Source organism: Piliocolobus tephrosceles, chromosome 8 (genome assembly GCF_002776525.5).
Source record: "Piliocolobus tephrosceles isolate RC106 chromosome 8, ASM277652v3, whole genome shotgun sequence".
In the NCBI taxonomy this organism is placed as follows: Eukaryota; Metazoa; Chordata; class Mammalia; order Primates; family Cercopithecidae; genus Piliocolobus; species Piliocolobus tephrosceles.
In genome coordinates this window covers 128,451,961-128,473,966 of record NC_045441.1, presented here as the reverse complement: position 1 = coordinate 128,473,966, position 22,006 = coordinate 128,451,961, and the positions used below count along the sequence as shown (strand labels likewise).

The following is a 22,006-nucleotide window of genomic DNA, read 5'->3' as shown; positions in this document are numbered from 1 at the left end:
GTGGAGTGCAGTGGCCAGATCTCGGCTCACTGCAAGCTCCGCCTCCCGGGTTTACGCCATTCTCCTGCCTCAGCCTCCCGAGTAGCTGGGATTACAGGTGCCCGCCATCTTGCCCGGCTAGTTTTTTTTTGTATTTTTTAGTAGAGACGGAGTTTCACCGTGTAGACCAGGATGGTCTCGATCTCCTGACCTCGTGATCCACCCGTCTCGGCCTCCCAAAGTGCTGGGATTATAGGCTTGAGCCACCGCGCCCGGCCTTTAAGTGTGAAGTTTTAAAGATTAATTTTGAGACCAGACTGGGCAACGTAGTGAGACCCCTGTCTCTAAAAAAAAATTAAAAATTAGCTGGGTGTGGTGGTGTGCACCATATAGTTCCAACTACTTGGGAGGCTGAGGTGGGAGGATCAGTTGAGCCTGGGAAGTGGAGGCTGCAGTGAGCCGTGCACTCCAGCTTGGATGGCAGAGCAAGACCCTATCTCAAATAATGATAATAAAGATTAATGATAAAAAGATCGCAATGCAAAGGTCTTGTGGAACATCAAACAGAATAGAGAAGGAAAAATCTAAACTTTGACATACTGTAATGAAATTTAGGAACACTGGCCTGTAGTCCTAGCTACTCGGGAGGCTGAGGTGGGAGAATTGCTTGAACCCAGGAGGCAGAGGTTGTAGTGAGCCGGGACCACACCATTGCACTCCAGACTGGGTGACAGAATAAGACTCCATCTCAAAAAAAAAAAAAGAAATTTAGGAACATCGAAGACCAAAAAAAAAAAAAAAAAAGAAAACAAAATTCTAAAAGCTTATAGAAAGAAGGAATATAGTTCACAAAAGAAGAAAAATTGGATTGGCATTAGTCTTCCTAACAGAAAAATTAGAGACAAAAAAGCAATGAAACTATATATATATACATACACACATATATATATTTTAATATTTTTTATATTTTTAATAATTATATATATAGAGAGATATATAATTTTTTTTTTTTTTTGAGACAGAGTTTCACTCTGGCCATCCAGGCTGGAGTGCAGTGGCACGATCTCTGCTCATTGCAGCCTTTGCTTCCTGGGTTCAAGCGATTCTCTAGACTCAGCCTCCCGAGCAACTGGGATTACAGGCCCCTGGCACCATGCCCAGCTAAGTTTTGTATTTGTAGTAGAGATGGGTTTTCACCATGTTGGCCAGGCTGATCTGCTTGCCTCAGCCTCCCAAAGTGCTGGGATTATAGGCATGAGCCACCGTGTATGGCCATAAAATTATATTTCTAAGTGATGAAGGAAAAGAACCTAGAAAATTATATCCCACTAAACTATTATTTAAATGTGAAGAAGCAAAGATGATACTTTCAGACATACAAGGTTTCAACAAGTTTAAAACCAGCACAGAAGCCTCTTTGAAAACTCTCCTGGAATAAGTACTTTTATACTTCATATATTGTACTTAATATACTAAGAACTTACTAAGCACATGAAAAGATGTTCAACACCATTAGTCATTATGAAAATTCAAATCAAAAGAATAACAAGATACCACTTATACCCACTGGGAGATGATAGCCATAATTTAAAAAATGAAAAATGACAAATGCTGATGAGAATGTAGAGGAACTGGAACTTTTTTTTTTTTTTTTAGATGAAGTCTCACTCTTGTCCCCCAGGCTGGAGTGCAATGGCACGATCTCAGCTCACTGCAACCTCTGCTTCCCAGGTTCAAGCAATTCTCCTGCCTCAGCCTCCCCAGTAGCTGGGATTACAGGCATCTGCCACCACGCCTGGCTAATTTTTGTGTTTTTAGTAGAGTCAGGGTTTCACCATGTTGGCCAAGCTGGTCTCGAACTCCTGACCTCAGGTGATCTGCCTGCCTCTGCCCCACAAAGTGCTGGGATTACAGGTGTGAGCCACCGTGCCTGGCCTGAGCCACTGTGCCCGGCCAGAACTGGAACTCTTATACATTGCTGGTGGGAACGTAAAATGGTTTGGTTACTGTGGAAAAGAGTTTGGTAATTCCTCAAATGAAACATAGTTACCATGAAACCCAGCAATTCCGCTCCCAGGTCTATACCTAAGAGGACTGAAAACATATATCCACATAAAAACTTGTGCACAAGTGTTAATAGGAGCACTATTCATAATAGCTAAAAAGTGGAAACAGTCCAAGTGTCTGTCAACTGATGAATGGGTAAACTGTGACATATTCATACAATGAGATATTATTTGGGGTATAGATATCTAGATATTAAATTTAATACCAGATAGGGAAAAAGTCACAAAGAAAAATGAGGGACATCATATTGGTAAAAGAACATTGTATCAGTGCTCGCTTCAGCAGCACATATACTAAAACTGGAATGATACAAAGATTAGCACCGCCCCTGCACAAAGATGATACACAAATTCGTGAAGCGTTCCATATTTTTAAAAAGATATTATATCAAAAAGATATAACCATAATGAACATACATGCATCCAAAAACATTCATGGTTCTTTGAAAAGTTATTGAGAAGGAAGAATGGCAAGACTGATTAAGAGTAAGATGATGCAGCCGGGCGTCATGGCTCAAGCCTGTAATCCCAGCACTTTGGGAGGCCGAAACGGGTGGATCACGAGGTCAGGAAATCGAGACCATCCTGGCTAACACGGTGAAACCCCGTCTCTACTAAAAAATACAAAAAACTAGCCGGGCGAGGTGGCGGGCACCTGTAGTCCCAGCTACTCGGGCGGCTGAGGCAGGAGAATGGCGTGAACCCGGGAAGTGGAGGTTGCAGTGAGCTGAGATCCGGCCACTGCACTCCAGCCTGGGCCACAGAGCGACACTCCGTCTCAAAAAAAAAAAAAAAAAAAAAGAGTAAGACAATGCATCTAAACAAAGCACAGCATGAAAACAGAAACAAACACACAGGAGATTACAAACAATTAAAAACTGGCCGGACATGGTGGCTCACGTCTGTAATCCCAGCACTTTCAGAGATCAAGATGGGCAGATCCCCTGAAGTCAGGAGTTTGAGACCATCCTGGCCAACATGGTGAAACCCTGTGTCTACTAAAAATACAAAAATTAGCTGGGTGCGATGGCACATGCCTATAATTCCAGCTACTTGGGAGGCTGAGGCAGGACACTAGCTTGAACCCGGGAGACAGAGGTTGCAGTGAGTTGAGATCATACCGTAGCACTCCAGCCTCGGTGACAGAGTGAGACTCTGTCTAAATAAATAAATAAATAATTCTACAAACACACTTTTTATTTTATTTTATATATTTTTTTGAGACAGAGTCTCACTCTGTTGTCCAGGCTGGAATGCAGTGGCGTGATCTCGGCTCACTGCAACCTCAGCCTCCTGGGTTCAAGTGATTCTCCTGCCTCAGACTCCCCAGTAACTGGGACTACAGGCGCCCACCACCACGCCCAGCCAATTTTTGTATTTTTAGTAGAGACGGGCTTTCACCATATTGGCCAGGCTAGTCTCGAACTCCTGACCTTGTGATCCACCTGCCTCAGCCTCCCAAAGTGCTGGGATTACAGGCATGAGCCACTGCACCCAGCCATAAATACACTTCTAAAATAATTTCTGGGCCAGGTGTGGTAACTCATGCCTGTAATCCCAGAACTTTGGAAGGCTGAGGCAGGTGGATCACCTGAGGTCAGGAGTTCAAGGCCAGCCTGACTAACATGGTGAAACCCCATCTCTACTAAAAATACAAAATTAGCTGGGCATGGTGGCACGCGCCTGTAATCCCAGCTACTCGGGAGGCTGAGGCAGGAGAATCGCTTGAACCCGGGAGGCGGAGGTTGCGATGAGCCAAGATCGCGCCACTGCACTGCAGCCTGAGCAACAAGAGCATAACTCTCTGTCTCAAAAGAAAAAAAAAAATTCTGTCAGTGTTGATCATATATAGGTATTATGGGAAAAGCACTTGATCGAATTCAACTCATGCATATAATCAACCTTCCCAGAAAATTAGGAATAGAACTTTAAGTTCATAAAAACTATATACCAAAAATCTAGAATAACACCATACTTAATGGAGAAGACTTAGATCAATAAGGAACAAGATTTTAATGTTCGCATTAAAACACGGAACACAGTTGCCACTTTCCCCATTACTGTTTAGCATAGTATTAAAGGATCAGTCTAATGCTCTAAGACAAGATGTAAAATGTGAAATTGAAAGAGGAGATAAAACTGTCGTTATTTGTACATTATATGATCACTTCCATTGAAAAGCTAATAAAATAATCAGATGAGTTATTAGAATAACAGTTTAGCAAAATTGCTGGATATAAAATCAACTTTAAAGGATCAATAGCATTCCTTAGTACCGACAACAAATCAGAAAACAAAGAATAAGATACAATTCACGGAAGCAACAGCTATAAAATACCTAGAAATTAATATATAAGCAAGACCTTCGTAGAGAAGTTTTAAAAGCTTTATTGGAAGACACACAAAAGAATCTGTAACTTAAAGATTCTATTATTCTCCTTAAACCACTCTACAGGCCTCAAAGAAGGTGAATTCAATGCAAATTCAATCCTAATCAATATTTCAACTGGATTTTAAATGGAAGTGGAAAAGTTTATTCTAAAATTATATGGAAGAATAAAAATCCATAATTAGCTGGGCCAACATAGAATAACAAAGATGGGACTCTCTTTACTAGATATTAAGGCATATTGTTAAGTCTATGGTAATAGAAAACAGTAAGATACTGGTGTGGAAATAAAAAAAGCAATGGAACAGAACAAAGCTCAAAAATAGATCTTTCCATATACGAGAACTGGGTATATGATAAAAATGGTACCACAAATTAACGGGAGAAGTATTGATCTGTTAGGTGGCATTGGGAAAGCTGCTTCACTAAACATAGAAGAATAAAGTCAGATCCCTACATTACACAGTATACAAAGGTGGATGCCAGATGGATTGTAAATGAAAATGTGAAGGCAAAACTATAACGCTCATAGGAGAAAATTCTGGAGGATATCTTTGTGGTGTAGGAGTAGGGAAATATTTCATGAGTAAACTGTCCCAAACACAAACATAAGACAAAAAGTAGATTAATTAAAAAGTAAGGATTTCTGTTCAATAAAGGATGTCACAGACAAAGTTAAAAGACAGGTAACAGACAAAAGTAACTGACACATCTAAAACTGGTAAGAGATTGATATCCACAACAAGACACCAAAATGCAATTGCACAATGAGGAAAGATCAGCACCCAACTGACAGAAGGGAAGACTAACTATCACCTTGTTTTTGGTAATAAGGAATTGAACATAACCTAGTTATCCACTGTGAGGGGAACAGGTGTGTATAACGTGGTGCGTGCACACTAGGGAATCTGTGCAGCAGTAAGAAGCAACACCCCGAATGGACGCATAGCAACATGGATGCATCTAAGTAGAAAACAGGAAACATGGCTATCATAGTACCATTGGTATGAATTAAAATTGTATACATAAACACAATACTACTTACTTTGAAGAATGCCTGCAAAACAAGGGGCGCATATCAAAAAAGTAAGAGTGGAGACTATGGGACAGAGCAGAGTGGGGACTAAGGAAGAGGAGAAACTTAATGGATAATGAAGTGAGGGAATGAGTTCTCGAGCTGACTGATGATGACAATGTGCTATGAATCAAGGCATATGATTGATGCATTACTTTGAATTTGAGTACAAAGTAGAAAGAAATTATCCACAGCACATACTCACATATAGTTTGAAACTACAGCAGGCATTTGACTACAGAAAGACAGACTGAGGCTATCATGGACTCCCCGCAGAGCCAGGTCCTTGGAATGGCAGAGCAGACAGAGCTAGATCTTGGTGACACGGAGTCACTCCATGACGCTTCAACTAAACCATGTATCTGTAAGACCATTCAGATGAACCAGAAGATTCCCTTGACTTTTTCAGCCAGGGGTTTCTGATACCTGTGATGAAACAATTTTAACTGCTATCTATCTATGCCTGTACTTTAAGCAATAACTACACCAGATTTTTAAACAACACTGTAACTTCACTTCTATACTTTTGGGAAATTAGGGGACCAAGAGGAAGCATACATTTAAGAAGTAAAAAGACAAGAGACAGAATAATAGTAGCCACCACTTATAAGCTCTTATTATGTGCTAGGCACTGCGCTAGGTGCTTTCCATACCTTGTCTCTAATCCGAACAACACACCCGTCTGGGGTCCCATCCCTGTGCAGATGAGGAAATGCGCTTGAAAGGGAAAGCGTCTTGTCTAGAGTGACACAGCTTCACAATGGGGTCCTGTGAACCCGTCTGTCTGCTGTCAACCTGTTCTTCACACCACGCCACCCTACTAGAAAAGATGATGGGGAAATGAAGAAGGGACAAACACAGAGACACAGAAGAGGCAAATAAACAGAAGGAGAAAAACCAAACTATGCCTAGGCACATACGGAGGACCGATGTTTTCTGAAGTAAGGACACTCATGACATGTCAGAGTATGCCTGCCTGAGAAGAGACTGTCATTGCCCTTTGAAAAGTGTATGATCTTACGATTAACCCAACCCTTACTAAATTCAAAGGCATCTCTTCTGCCTGTTTCCAATTATCAAAAATCTTACAACAAAAGACTGATTTTCTCAAGTATTTCTCAAAGCTTTGTATGTATAGGAAGCAGTGGTACGGATTTCAGACAGACTCAAATCTAGTTAGATCATTTATTGTCCATGGCAAAGCAAACTTTTGACTGTCCATTTGCATTATATACAGATGGCAAATATATAAAGGATATTGTGGTTTACATCTGATAGTAACCTAATCACCCATCAATAAGTGGTATCACAACTACAGAATACCATGAAGCTGCTCAAAGCAGACAGACCTCTATGTACTGTGAAATAACCTCCAAGATTAACTTACAAATGCTAGATACAGTGTATATGGATGCTAAGTTTATGTATTTATTTATTTCTGAGATGGAATCTCACTCTGTGGCCCAGGCTGGAGTGCAGTAGCACGATCTTGGATCACTGCAACCTCCGCCTCCCAGGCCCAAGCGATTCTCCTGCCTCAGCCTCCTGAGTATCTGGGATTGCAGACATGCATCACCATGCCCGGCTGATTTTTTTGTATTTTTGGTAGACATGGGGTTTCACCATGTTGGCCAGGTTAGTTTCAAACTCCTGACCTCAAGTGATCTGCCTCCCTTGGCCTCCCAAAATGCTGGGATTACAGGCGTAACCACTGTGCCCAGCTATGTGTGCTGAGTTTATATTACAGACTCAGATACATATCATTGCTTTGAACTGGAGAAATTGATAGGTGGTTGCTCTGGGGAAGGAAGAGGGGACCGTGGGTAGGAGGATTTGCTTTGCACGCATTATATCCCCATGTACTTTGTACTTTTTTTCCCTACCAAATATAAACTTTTTTCTTTTTTTTTTTTTTTTAAAAGACACAGGGTCTTGCTCTGTTGCCCAGGATACATCACTGCAACCTTAACCTCCTGGGCTTGAGTGATCCTCCCACCTCAGTCTCCCAAAGCAAAATACATCTTTCTTTTATTTTTTGAGACGGAGTCTTGCTCTGTCGCCCAGGCTGGAGTGCAGTGGCGCGATCTCGGCTCACTGCAAGCTCTGCTTCCTGGGTTCAAGCAATTCTCTTGCCTCAGCCTCCCGAGTAGCTGGGACTACAGGCGCCCGCCACCATGCCCGGCTAATTTTTGTATTTTTAGTAGAGATAGGGTTTCACCATGTTGGCCAGGCTGGTCTCGATCTCCTGACCTCAAGTGATCCGCTCGTCTCTGCCTCCCAAAGTGCTGGGATTACAGGCGTGAGCCACTGCGCCTGGCCAACACATCTTTATTTTCAATCAAGCAGTTTATTGTATTTTCCCTCCAAGCCAAATCCAGTGTTAGGATCTACTAAGGTCTGAGTGGAAGAAACATATGCCTTCCTTTCCCCTTCTTCCAGTGATGAGACAGGGAGAGGCCCCTTCCCATTTCTTTCTCCCTCTTTTCAACCAAAAAGTCACCTATTTGTTACACAAAACAATACTCACGTTATCTATGTTAATAGAAAATATATTTAAGTAAAAGGAAAAATAAGAAAAAGTACTGATACCACCACTCTACATTTTGGGGTGTATGTTCTTTTGTGTATTTTCTAATGCATGTATGCACACACACATGTATTTACACTTAACAATCACCCAGGGTGGAGGGCAGTGGTGCGATCTTGGCTTACTGCAACCTCCGCCTCCTGGGTTCAAGCGATTCTTGTGTCTCAGCCTCCTGAATAGCTGGGATTACAAGCGTGCGCCACCATGCCTGGCTAATTTTGTATTTTTAGAAGACGGGGTTTCTCCATGTTGGTCAGGCTGATCTCGAACTCCCGACCTCAGGTGATCCACCCGCCTTGGCCACCTTTTAAAATTTAATGTTAATTGGAATTACATTAAAAAAGTGTCCCATGCCAAATACTCTTGGTAGAAATATAAGTTTTTTAAAAAAATTTGTTTAACAATGACACCTTTATATGTTTACATTTACAAGATGGTGAAAACATGGTTAAGTACAGTTCAATTACATAACCACAGGATTTTCCAGTTTTGTCAAAAATCATCTTGAGGAGTACTGCTGACAAGAACACACTTTTGCAAAACTGTCCTTAAATGATAAAGGCACTTACAGTCCCCCTCATCCCCTAATGTATGAGGTCTATGCCTTTTGAATTTCTTAGTTCTTTTCATCTTCATGACAACACACTGAAAATACACTTAAAAGGAAAAAATAAAAAGCACTCATACCATCACTCTATATTTTGGGGTGTATGTCCTTTTTGGTATTTTTTCCTACAACCCCATTTCAACAATAACCTTTTTGATATTTTCTATGCAGATCACACATACACTTAAAAATAATGAATTATGGCCGGGCGCGGTGGCTCAAGCCTGTAATCCCAGCACTTTGGGAGGCCAAGGCGGGCGGATCACGAGGACAGGAGATCGAGACCATCCTGGCTAACACGGTGAAACCCCGTCTCTACCAAAAAATACAAAAATCTAGCCGGGCGAGGTGGCGGCGCCTGTAGTCCCAGCTACTCAGGAGGCTGAGGCAGGAGAATGGCGGGAACCCGGGAGGCGGAGCTTGCAGTGAGCTGAGATCCGGCCACTGCACTCCAGCCCTGGCGGCAGAGCGAGACTCCGTCTCAAAAAAAAAAAAAAAAAAAAAAAAAAAAAATAATAATAATAATAATGAATTATCCACTTTCTCTGGCAAGTTGCTTTCTCTCTCTTCATCCTTCTCCCACCCCTTACCTGAATTTCTTCTTTTTTTTTGTTGAGACGGGATCTCACTTTGTCACCAGGTTAGAGCGCAGTGGCGCGATCTCGGCTCACTGCAACCTCTGACTCCCTGGTTCCAGCGATTCTCCTGCCTCAGCCTCCCAAGTAGCTGGGATTACAGGCACATGCCACCACACCCAGCTAATTTTTGTATTTTCAGTAGAGACGGGGTTGCATCATGTTGGCCAGGATGGTCTCAATCTCCTGACCTCATGATCCGCCCGTCTCTGCCTCCCAAAGTGCTGGGATTACAGGCATGAGCCACTGCGCCCACCCTCTCACCTGAATTTCTAAGGTTGAATTATTTTTGTATGATTCCCCCATCTACATTTCAAGTCCTGACCATAGTAACATCACCAAATATACACATACCCTATTACCCAAAAAACCTAGAGTGAGTCACAATTAAGGACTCCCACACTCTGCCTTCCTGTGCTTGTCCAAACATGCCCCTCACAGCAGATGATCTACCTTCCTGATTTAGCCAAATTCCACCAATTCTTGGAGGCCCACCTCAAACACCATCCATCGCACTGAGTCTTCCCAGATTACTCCAGTCCCATTTCTTCCCCACTGTGAACTCAAATGTCAGGTGGCAACAGACCCCACCTTTGTGACAAATTTTGAACCATTATCTTTTAACTTATCATGTGACTGCAAATTGTGAGTATACTGGGAGGCAGGAGACTGTGTCCTTTACTTCTTGTACCCTGTAAGCCTAACACAGTGTGATATGGGCAGGAGATACTCCCCCAGAGCTGACAGTGTTTTGTTAGAACCCAAGGTAACTCAATAACACGACAGACACGAGGGTAGTATGTACATTCCTCTTTATTTAATACAACAACGAACACGTAACATATACAAAAAGAAAAAACACTCATTAAAAGGCCCTGTCACAAAGGATAGACAGGAAACACCTACACTGAATCAAATAAGGCTCTTGCTTCAAAAACAGGGGTTTGCTAGCTACACCTGGAATATGAGCAAGGCTGTTGCAAAAAAATTAAAAAAAAAAACCAAAAAAAAAAAAAAAAAAAACCACAAAAATCCCTGCACTGAAGGAGTATATTCATGGGAGTAATTTACTAAATTCACAGGTCCATATTTAGGAATGTTTTTGCCCTCTCACATATCCAAAATTCATCAGGGTTTTATGAAATGTGTGATTTTGGTTAAAAAAATTTACCTGTCCTTTTTTCTTAGGAAGGAGTGATAAGAGCTTTCTAAAAACTAGAGACAAGCAAACCACCCAAAGTTTGAAATGTTTTACCATTAAAGGTCAAAGGGCACGTAGAACTGAGAATGCAAAGGCAAGATGGCAGTGGGAAGAAGAACGTGACTTCTGCGTCATTTCCTGGTAGCTAGCGTTTAATTAACCAAATGGAAATACCTCGGCTCAGTGCAGGGTTCAGTAGCAGCAGTTTGTCCATATTCCTGCTCCGATTTGAGCTGGAAATTAAACAAGCACCAGTTCATCTCAAAAGAGCCTTATACAAACACACACACACACATACCCACACCCATTCACATGTCATCACCACCCCCTTTTATTTAAATTTATTATTATTATTTTTTTACTAAAATACAAAAAAGGGAGACAGGTATATTTACAAAAATCCATGGCTGGTACAGTACATAATTTTTAAGACACACTAAATGCTACAATCTTTCAGGTCCTGAGATTATTACAAATATCAACTCAAAGCTTGTGTTCAGGTCCAGTTTTTAAAGGAGGAAAAAAAAATCCCAAAATATTAAGTCACACACTTATTTGAAATACAGTATATCCCTTCAAGTTAGCAAAAACACACCTCCATATAAGCAAATGCAATACAGTAATTCGTGCCTTTCACCTAGAGGACCATCAACTCTTTAGGCTCCTTCGAGATTGGTTTTGAAACATGTTGGCACCTATGTCAGGTGTGGAGGTGGCTAATGTATGAGGAAGATGTAACTGGAGGGAAGTTCCTCTGCAGAGTGAACATTCACTGTATAAACACATCCTGTTTTTCCTTGGGCTACCAAACAAGTCTTTCCCTTATCAAAATTCATACCATAAGGGTTAGAAGTATGTGCTCACCCAGACTAAAAATCAGAATCATTATTTCCAATCAGTTACAACAAATAGGCCTGGAGCTCTGTAATCATTTTTACAACTGCAAATAAACTTTCTTGCTTGTAAGAAAAGAGAGAAAACACCCATCACTTGGTTACCTTGGTAGATTTGGATTAATATATTATGGGGGGCACAAAACTGTCACCAGCTGGAGATTTATTTTCTTAAGTTTGAGGGTGTTTAACAAATGAAATGTAAGGGCAAGCCCCAGATTTACATACTCTCTGAAAGACCAATTTGGTATTTTTGATACTTTCTAAAATAAAGTAAGTTTTCAGTGACAACCAACAAAAGGGCAGTGCAAAGCTTGAATCTTTTCTCTGGAGGCTTGCCATGGATCACAGGAAATTATTTGTAGGTTGGGAAACTACCTCTAATGGGGAAGGGCCCATTGATTATCTGAAGGTCTCAGAAGGTATATGTAATTAATTACAAAGGCATAGCCAAGACTCAAAAATAGGTGACCAAAGTTGGCCAACTTTCCAATTAACTATGTAAAACAGTAATACTTCTGTCAACTGAGAATAAGTTCTTTTTAATTCCTTTAGACACTATTGGGGTAACCCTTGGGAATTTTGCAGGTACAGTAAAGAAAACCCAATTATCTGACAGAGAGCACACTAGCCCTACAAACAGCAGGGATAAGCAAAAAAGGAGGAAAGCTTATGGCTGCAAGCACAGCGAACACAAGATAGCTAAGAGCTGACAACTGATGGGCAGGCTGTCACACGGAAAAACACGGCAACTGGCTGGTCTTGGTGGATACACCTAAATGTGCTTTGAGGGCAGATGGTGTTGTTAACTTCAAAAACAGAAGTATTTCCATGTTATCTTGGGTAATAGTCATCTCGCTTGTATTTATTAGGTTTCCATTAGTGTTCTATTATAAAATATTTAAAACACAGATTACAATAAAATCATTATATTATTATTAGCAAAGTGGGAACAAATAATGTATAGAAAATTTTGTGAGGAACAAACATAAAATTTGATTCATATGGCCTGTTTGCAAAAGTAGGCTTATTTCAGGGGGAGTATGAAAATAAGCAAGGCAGACTGTTATGAGAAATAGCTCCTAATAAAGATCTCCATCTCTTTAGAATAACCTTGAAAAAGTAACAAGAGGAAGTCATGAAATGCCGCATTATACAGTAGCAAAATCTATTTTTTAATACAAAGGAGAAGAGGAAAAAAAAACCCCCTCTAGTCCCAGTGATGACCACTGATGACTGTAAGTCCCAGATACAGAGACCCTAATAATACTACCGCGATTCTGAAAAGCATTCCTGACTTAACAGTTTGGAAAAGTGTCAGAAGTTTAAGTACTAACCCACTATGAAATGGAGATACACAGGAAAGACAGAGAAGTAGAACTATTACAATATGAGGAAATTGAAGATCACAAGTAGCTACTTTCAAGCAAGTGGTACTGTGAGAGTCTATGAGAAAAATAAAATTTAATATCACATTATTCAAAGGCAGTCTGATTAAAATCCTAAGAGAGTCCCTGCCCGAGTCCTCTGCTGGGATGTAAACAGTCTTCTAAAGCAGGCCTGCACAGGGTTTTACTTTTCAGTTCTATGGGCACACAGGATAGGTTGCCAGAGTGAGTGAGAAGAGGATGTAAAAGACAATTTAACCTTTCCTCCCCAGACTCCTAATATACAACTCATATTCTAGAGTAGCAATATGATTAAGAGCTCTGGATAAAGAATGAAGACCAAAGGAAACCAAGAAAGAAGAATTCAACATTAATATTCAAAGCTATTTTTAATTAGAGTTTGACCACCCATTCAGCTCTATAAACCTGAACATTGTGTCATATAATCTAAAACTCTCAGAATTGAACATTGGGATGATTTTATCATTAACAACCCAAAGACATTCCACGATACTAACTACAGCTTTGCACCAGTGAAAGGATCTGTAGATAGTTTTTGAATGCAGAGTTCACATTTTAGGATAGATGAACACACGAAGTATCTCTATGTTATGCTTCTGTTAATTTTCCCTAGAGGAACAAACACACATTCAACAAAAACCCTTATGCCTTATTTCTTTGGGTCTTAACATTTGTTATCTGAGAATGGAAAAGACAGGGAAATGTGAAAAAAAAAAAAAGGAGTATGTTTGTCTGCATAGCTGATATTTAGAGGCTACTAACTAAGGCCTTATCTGGAAAAAGCAACAAAAACCCAAAAAGTCACACACACACACACACACACACACCCCTATCATTAGAGATTCAATGGACCTTAGCCAATTCTGGAAATTAACCAGATGCTTTGTCTGCTTGGACCTGGTGCTTTCTACTGACTCACTTGAACCTGATAAAATTGGTTCCTCATCCCCCACATTCTCCTTTCCTGACCCTGAATATGTGCTACAATTTAAATGTACACACACACTCCAACAATCATTGCTCAGCATTTAGCCCCAACTAAAATTGCAGCATCCATTTTTTTTCCTGTTGTTACTATTTTCAATGATAATGGGAAAATTCTATGTGGTAGTACTACTTAATATGCAGGGATAGAAGGTGGGATAAAATGATCTTCCTTCTACCCTGACCTTCGCCACCCCGACGCAGTTAGAAAGTGAATCCTGCCTTCCGTCTCCCATTTTCTTACAACCTGAGCAGCTGATGGCTCCACCTCTTTCACGGGTTGAAGAAGCATGAATTACAAAGGTGCAATGGCTACAAGAGTACCCAGCTGGCTGTGTGTAGTGTTCACCTCTTCAGTGCAGAGCTGGATACACCTACAGTTAATGGAATTAGTACACAATCTCTGATTTGCAAGAATGAGGAGACATCCAACTCATTCTTAGAAAGTTAAAAAGCTTAGCTATCCGTCCCCAAACAAGCAATAAAAGGAAATTAGACTGAGAGGATGGGAAAGTGAGGCAGTTAAAACTTCCAGGATCATTTATCAACTCCAACAACCAAGCATCATAACTTTATCTAACTTTAGCTCCATAACCTTGACAAAAATCACAATAACACCGTAAAAAGCTAAAAAAAAAAAAAAAAAAAAAATACACTACTTAAACTTAGTGTTATCTCTCTCCCTTGTTAACCTGAAACTAAACATTTTATCCCACTTCAAAGATAATGTTTAAATAACAAATACGTATCTAAATTAAAATTCCAGTGATTTTTTAATTTAAAAATCATAGGGTGCTTTTTATACTTATTATAAGGAAAACATTTTTTAGCCTCTGCAGGAAGATGATAATACTATTTTTAATTATATAGGACATTTTACAAAAACTCAAAATATTTTTGAAATAGTAAAGTCTCTGATATCCCTGGGAGGTAGGTGAATATGATTATACCCAATTGTCTAATGGGTAATCTGAGGCACGAAGGTTAAACGATATTCCCCCTAGACATAGTCATTCAAGAATAACACTTGTGAATTCCAACTGCCTGGCAAGTTTTGCTATCAGGTAACATTACCAGGAGCTTCTGCTTTTTCCTTTTAAGCCACTAGTCTCTTCTTTCCAATTAGAATGTATTGAAAAGGGGGCACTTACTAGGTATATTAGTACTGGGTTTGAGGGATGGTTCAACTTGGTCGCCCTTAACATGTCTATTTGTTTTCAACAAGAAATCGATGAAATCTCAGATACTGAAAATTATGTTATTTTGCTCAAGGGAGAAATCTAAATAACAATAAAATCAGATTAAGCCAAATGTAATTATCTAGCAAATAAAAAGCAAAAGGAAAATCTCTCAAGAATGCTACAGATTATATGAATGTTTTCCTCAGCATCTGAAGTCTTTCTACTTCTGAGTTTATTAACCTTTTAACAGATAGATATGCAGCTATATGATTTCTTCAAAAATCATTTTCCAGAAGAAAATATGATACATTTTTAACATTGCAAGTTGCTAGCTTCCTTCTAAACTTATTTAGATACCATATCATGGTTCTAACGCTAGCCTTCTCACATGTTTAATCTAGCGCACCTTACCAATGTGACTTGCAAGGTACTCTTGTTATTCCAATGCTTTCTCCTGTATTACTTATGCCAAGATTAAAGAGCAAAGAAAAGTGGGTTATGGAGAACTGAGGACCCATTTTTGATACACGGGGTGGGCCAGCCCCACCCTTTCTTGAACTCGCAATCCCGATGGCTCTCCTTTCACATGTCCTGTTTCCTTAGCCAACTTAGTTTGACTTTGCACTCAACCAGGTTCAGGGGTCGCTTCTAACTTCCCAGGACAGCCAACCATGGAGCCCGTGGGCAGGAAGCGCCGCAAGAGGGCTGCCAAGGTTCAGTCGGAGGCTCAAGTTATGGCCGCCCCGGTGAAGGAACATGCAGGAAAGGATCCAGTCAGTGATGAACATGAGGAAAGAAACCCTTTTACAGAAACAAGGGAGAAAGATGTGACTGATGAGCATGGGGAAAGAGAACCTTTTGCTGAAAAAGATGAACACACGGGGATTCATACCATGAAGCTAGAATATATTGCAGCTGACATTACAGAGGACCTTGCTGCAAAAAGAAAAATGATAAAAATAGATAAAGCCGCTTATAGGAAAACCAAGAACACAATTGAACGTGCTTTGAGAAAAAAACAACTAAAAAGGCAGAAACGTGATTATAGGCATACTTGGAAGTTGCTGAATGTCCTTAAAGAATACATCGCAGACAAGCAGAAAGATGATGAAGAAGCAGAAGAAGCAGAAGCAGAAGAAGCAGCAGCAGCAGCAGAAGTAATAGTAGTAGGAGAACAAGAGGAGGAGGAGAAGGAGGAGGAAGAGGAGAAAGAAGAAGAAGGAGGAGAAACAGAAGAAGAAGAAGGAGGAGGAGAAGGAGAAGAAACAGAAGAAGAAATAATTAAAGCATTTCAAGAAAAACAGAAGAGGTGTCAACAATATACAAGTGTTAAGAGATGGGGGCTGAAAGAGGTGAAGCCGCTACGTGAGCAATTCATAAAGGCTACCGAGGACTCTAAAGACAATTATTGCATCATTTCTTCCGATGAAGAAAGTGAACTTGATAACTAGCCGTGTTTTTAAATAAACTCGTGTCAGAACTCTTTTGGAAGAGTTGACACTTAGTTGTCTCTTCAACCTCTGTTATTCTGATGACTGAAGAAAGAACTTGAACCTATGTTATATGATACAAGCACAACTTGAGCTACAGTAAACTACATGATAGTGTTTTGATAGCACAACTTGAACTACAGTAAACTACATGATAGTGTTTTGATAATTGTTGTATAAATCGGTATAGCTCCTCTGTCATTTGTCTGTTAAATGCCAGACCTTGTTTCTATGATCTGTTGAATGAACCCTAGACACTTCTGTGAGAAAGCAGGGATTGCATAGTTATGTACACGGTCAATTAAATTTTAACATTAAAGATAATTTGGATTTCGGTTCGGCTCTGTGGATCCGTATCAGTTCCAAAAATGTAGAAAGCACGGGCATAGAAAAGTACATTTTTCTTTAATAAAAGAAGACAAAACCTGCCGGGTGTGGTGGCTCATGCCTGTAATCCCAGCACTTTGGGAGGCCGAGGGGAGTGGATCACTTGAGGTCAGGAATTTGAGACCAGCCTGGCCAACATGGTGAAACCCCATCTCTACTAAAAATACAAAAATTGGCCAGGCATGGTGGCACGTGCCTGTAGTCCCAGCTACTCAGGAGGCTGAGGCAGGAGGATCGCTTGAACCCCGGAGTCGGAGGTTGCAGTGAGCCAAGACTGTGCCACTGCACTCCAGTCTGGGTGACAAGAGCAAGACTCTTTCTCAGAAAACAAGAAGACGATGACAAAAGCTATCCTATCTATGCATTCTTTTGTATTTACTCATTAGGATAAAGAGGCAATTCCAATGAAAGTAGGAATTCAAAAAATAGATACATTCTATGGCCTTATCAAAATTATTAAAAATACCTTAACATTTGTGTTCTTGAAAAAATTAAACTACTATAAATAATTAAGGCAACTGAGCAAGATATATTAATATCAGTGTTGAGCCACTGCTTTGTGGGCATGTCATTTCCACAGACATCAAAATACCATTTAGTTTGTTTTGGTCCATCATTCAATGATACCTCCCCTTAGCATTGATTGAAAGTATTTTGTTAACATTTATGTATGCTTACAATTATTTCACATCTGTGGCAAGGTAAATTATGTAGAGTGCTTTGTTTTTGCAGTTTAATATTCATGGATTATGTGGAAGTTTAAGTCTACCTGCATCTAAAAACTTGAGTGATGAATTCACCTACCTTTCATTTTCTTAATGTGCAATTTTCACATGTAACAACATATAACATGTTTAAAAAGATATTTTTGCATGCAAAAACATGTTTAAAAGATGTACACGTTTTTGCATGTAAAAGGAATTTTACATGTAACAACATGTAAAAAAATGTTCATTTGGAAACACTTTATTTAGTAAATATGAAATTCAGAATATATTTGGAGTAAGTCAGTTAAATGTATTCTTTTGCTGAGTTTCTGAAATTCCATTCATGAATTGTTCAAAGCACAATACCCTCATTGGGAGGAGAGGAGCGACTTCCTCTCATTATTCCTTGTGCTTTTTATTTTAATTGGCCCCTATATACCACTCTTACCTTTTCTAGGTTTTCCAAGTTTAAGAAAAAAAGGAAGTTCATTCAGATTCTGTTTTTCTGCCTATAATCACTTATACAGGAATAAGTTAGTCCCTGTGGGGAACATTTAATTCCTAAAGTTTGCATTTTCGTAAAGAACTTTCCTTTTACCCAAAGCGTGTGTTGGTAGTACTAAGTACTCCTAAGTACTACTTTAAGTTTCTAAGAAGATCCTTACTTGAGATTTCTTTCAGTAGTTACAGAGGCAAAATAAGCACTGCAGAGGTTCATGTGCGAGTTCTGTTGTACATACTGGGCTATCTGACTATTTCTTCTATAGTGGACGGATGAGAAAGAAGCCAAAATGTACTTAGTGATGGAGCAGTTGATATTTATGCCACCCCTTACTATCAAGTGAGTAACTGTGTACTTGAAGTCACATTTTTTTTTTTTTTTTAGAGATATTGTCTCACTCTGGCTGAGCCAGAGTGCAGTAGTAGTGTGATCATAGCTCACTGCAACCTTGACCTTTGGGTTCAAGCGATCCTCCCACCTCAGCCTTCAGAGTGTCTGGTAACACAGGTGTGTACACCACGCCCAACTAAAATATATATTCTTTCTAGAGATGCAGTCTCCCTGTGTTGCCCAGGCCAATCTCAAATTCCTGGCTTCAAGTGATATTTCCACCTCGGCCTCCCAAATTGCTGGGATTACAGACATGAGCCACCGAGCCTGGCTGCATTATCTCACTTTTATATGGAATCTAAAACAGCTGAACTCACAGAAACAGAGAATAGAATGATGGTTACCAGGAGCTGGGGGAGGTGGAAGGTTGGGAATATGTTGGCCAAAGGGTACAAGATTTCAGTTAGGAGGAGTAAGTTCAAGAGCTCTATTGTAAAACATGGTGACAACAGATAATGATAATGCTGAATTTTTAAAGATTGCGAAGAGGGTAGATTTTAAGAGTTCTCACCACAAAGAAAATTATACTTAGGTGAAGTAATGCAAATGTCAACTAGCTTGACGTAGCTATTTCACAATCTATACATGTTTCAAAGCAACCTGTTGTAGATGGTATATATCATTTAAGTTTGTCAATTAAAATAAGTTTCTGAAATGTTTGGAATTAAACATAAAAACAAACATAAAAAAAAAAAGAAAAGTGGGTTATATCTAAGAATAGTCAATGATTCACTAAGTTTATTTTACTTGTAGTAACTGACGTGTGTGTGTGTTATTATTGTTAACTTCTACAAGCAGATATTCAAAGGGCAAAGATGGCCTCTTGTGAAAAGCTACTTTTCTTTTTTTTTTTTTTTTATTTGAGACAGAGTCTTGCTCTGTCGCCCAGGCTGGAGTGCAGTGGCACGATCTCAGTTCACTGCAACTTCCGCCTCCAGGGTTCACGTCATTCTCCTGCCTCAGCCTCCCGAGTAGCTGGGACTACAGGTGCCTGCCACCACGCCCAGGTAATTTTTTGTATTTTTAGTAAAGACGGGGTTTCACCGTGCTAGCCAGGATGGTCTCGATCTCCTGACATCGTGATCCGCCCGCCTCGGCCCCCTAAAGAGCTGGGATTACAGGTGTGAGCCACCGCGCCAGGCCGAAAAGATACTTTTCTAATCCACCCACTTTAATCAACTAAAAGCAATGGAATAAACAAGGCAGAAGTTTTGCAAACATTGAAAGGGGAGTATTTGGAAAGGATGCAATGGTACAGCAGCTCCTAGTTTTATGTATATGTAATGTATGTATCTTACATATATATCCATATACATAGAAAGAAAAGGAAGAGGGTTACAGCATGACATGACGTTGGCAAGTGTGAGATTCTTCCTCCTAAATCCCCTGACTTATCAGTCTGTACTTTAAGATAATCTGACAACGGTTTCAAAAGAGGGGAAAAAAGAAAGAAAAAAGGCACTTAACAAAGACAAAGGCCTGAATTGAGCATGTTTTAGAGGAGTAATATAAGCATTTTACCAGAGCTAAGAAATGATTTACAAAGAGTTAAACTTTTCCCCTTAAAATTTTATAAAATAAAATTGCATAACATGTTTGTGATCGGTCATTTATCTACTACTGCACTTTTCTTCTGCTTCATTATTACAAACACAAAAGTCCCCCCAAAAGCAAAACAACAACAATCATACATGCACAACAGAAAGTAAAAGTGCCTCTTTTGAGAACATTAGGTCAGCAGAATTACAGTGCTGAAGCACAGGACAGTTCTCAAGTTTGGCCTGATTATAGATTCTTCTCATTCTTCTATTTCCAACTTTAAAAAAACAAAACAAAATACAAAAAAGCAAACAGAAATTCCAAACCTAAATAATTAAAAACAACATAGGGACCAGTGTGCTTTTATGGTACACTCCTAAAATAAAGTATCCTAATTCTATACATGAGTCAAATTAGAGGACAAAACATCCTAGAAATAAAGAACTGTAAATTAGATTAAAGTCAACCAATACAGGCAAAGTTCATTTTACAAATGTAGCAGCAAATATGATAGATCACTGGAGTTCTAAGAGATGATCCCAAAGGACACAGAGTTCTCATAACCAATGGCAGTTTGAATAACAGTAGAATTTTTGTTTCAGAAAATGTCTTGAACCAAGTATAGGTGGAAAGGGATGTGGGAGAGGGCAACCAGAGGAGAAAGACTAGATAAGAGGTGCCTGCCCTTTCCAACCCTGGGTAGTAAACAATTTAGATCTGCTTTGGGAAAAAAATATCCTGGGTTAAAAATCATGTCCAATAAGTTGTTTTCAACCAGGTGTCAAACCCACAGTATTCCAACACATATGTGCCCGGTTCTTCCCCTTACCTTCGTGATTCAATAAACCCTATTCAATGTCCATGATATGAAAAATGTAATTTGGGCTAACAACATCCATCAGAGGGGTGGTGGGCACGAAAGAATGCACTATCGCCATCTTCTCATTCCCGCAAAGTATCAGAATCTTACGACTACAGATTAGCCTCATTTCCTTTCCCAAAACCTTTTCCTTCAGGCTGTTTTAAAATCATGATTTCATTTACCCTCCGACCTCAAAAGCATATAAGAATTATAATTGACTTATAGTGGAAATTATTGCTTGCATTTATTCTGGATGCTCTGAATGAGCTTGACACTTTGCTCCCAGTCTCCAACTGAGGCTCAGCACAGCTATCTCCGAGGACAACTCTGCTGACTGTTATTGCTTGTGAATACTGAGGATTAACTTGTATGTACAGTAACAGTTTATATATCAGTGAAGGCAATTTAAAATATAAAACAGTTGAAAACAAACAGCTTACTCTTCCTGAATCAAGAATCCCGAGGAGTGGGATATAATCATGTGTGCTAATTATGTTTGCATTTGGATGTTGCTAATGCTCTTCAGAAATACACGTTGCTCTATAGATATCCTTTCCAATGACTCACCGTTTTAAAAAATAACATAATTTGATTTTTAAGTGCAAAAATACAGTATGAGTCACAAGTCTCTGTGCTAAAAAATAACCAATTTATATGTTTGTTTTTAGTAATAAAAATGGTAAAGACAGGTGACCATAAAGTATGGGCACCTTTTTCAATGTTATGATCTAGAAAAGAAATAGATTAGTATTTACATGTAGAAACTCTCTGATCATACTTTATCTATACAGAAATACAAGGATGTTTGACTGATTCATACAACATAAAAGAGGGGTCCTGACTGAAATGAATGTAAGTTGTCAGTGCAGATGGGGGTTTAAAGTAGGGATCTGACAGCAGTCCTCAAGGAATCAAGACTAAAGAGAACACAGAAGAATCTCCATATTATATTCTTGGAGCCAAGGGCCTTCAGATATTTTTATTGGTTAGTATAAAATGTTACAGGGAAAAGAACTGATTATCCTGTTCTGTTCTAATGATGAGAGTCACCAGGGATCTTCACATGGCATGATTCAGAATTGATGGTTTTAAGAAATTCAAATGATTTTTTGACTCAAACTAG

The 22,006-nt window shown here is 39.6% G+C and overlaps 2 protein-coding genes and 1 non-coding gene across 4 annotated transcripts in view; 2 read left to right on the top strand and 1 right to left on the bottom strand.

Moving 5' to 3' along the window:
- The first annotated feature begins 2,315 nt into the window (after positions 1 to 2,315).
- Positions 2,316 to 2,419, top strand: LOC111521557. The gene has a single exon (XR_002724987.1). It is a non-coding gene; the product is annotated as a U6 spliceosomal RNA (small nuclear RNA).
- A 7,714-nt stretch (positions 2,420 to 10,133) lies between these two features.
- UBN2 (ubinuclein 2) overlaps positions 10,134 to 22,006 on the bottom strand; it is an 83,666-nt gene continuing 71,793 nt past the window's right edge. For both annotated transcript variants that reach the window (XR_002724957.2, XM_023184851.2), the window contains one exon: positions 10,134 to 10,772. Coding sequence is in view for 1 of the 2 variants with exons in the window: in XM_023184851.2 (XP_023040619.1) it covers positions 10,692 to 10,772 (81 nt within the window). In the remaining variant the exon portion in view is untranslated. The remainder of the gene's footprint in view (positions 10,773 to 22,006) is intronic.
- Positions 15,648 to 16,574, top strand: LOC111521447 (protein FAM9A-like). The gene has a single exon (XM_031936077.1). It carries the CDS (start codon positions 15,678 to 15,680, stop codon positions 16,455 to 16,457), a length of 780 nt encoding a protein of 259 aa, XP_031791937.1. The 5' UTR covers positions 15,648 to 15,677; the 3' UTR covers positions 16,458 to 16,574.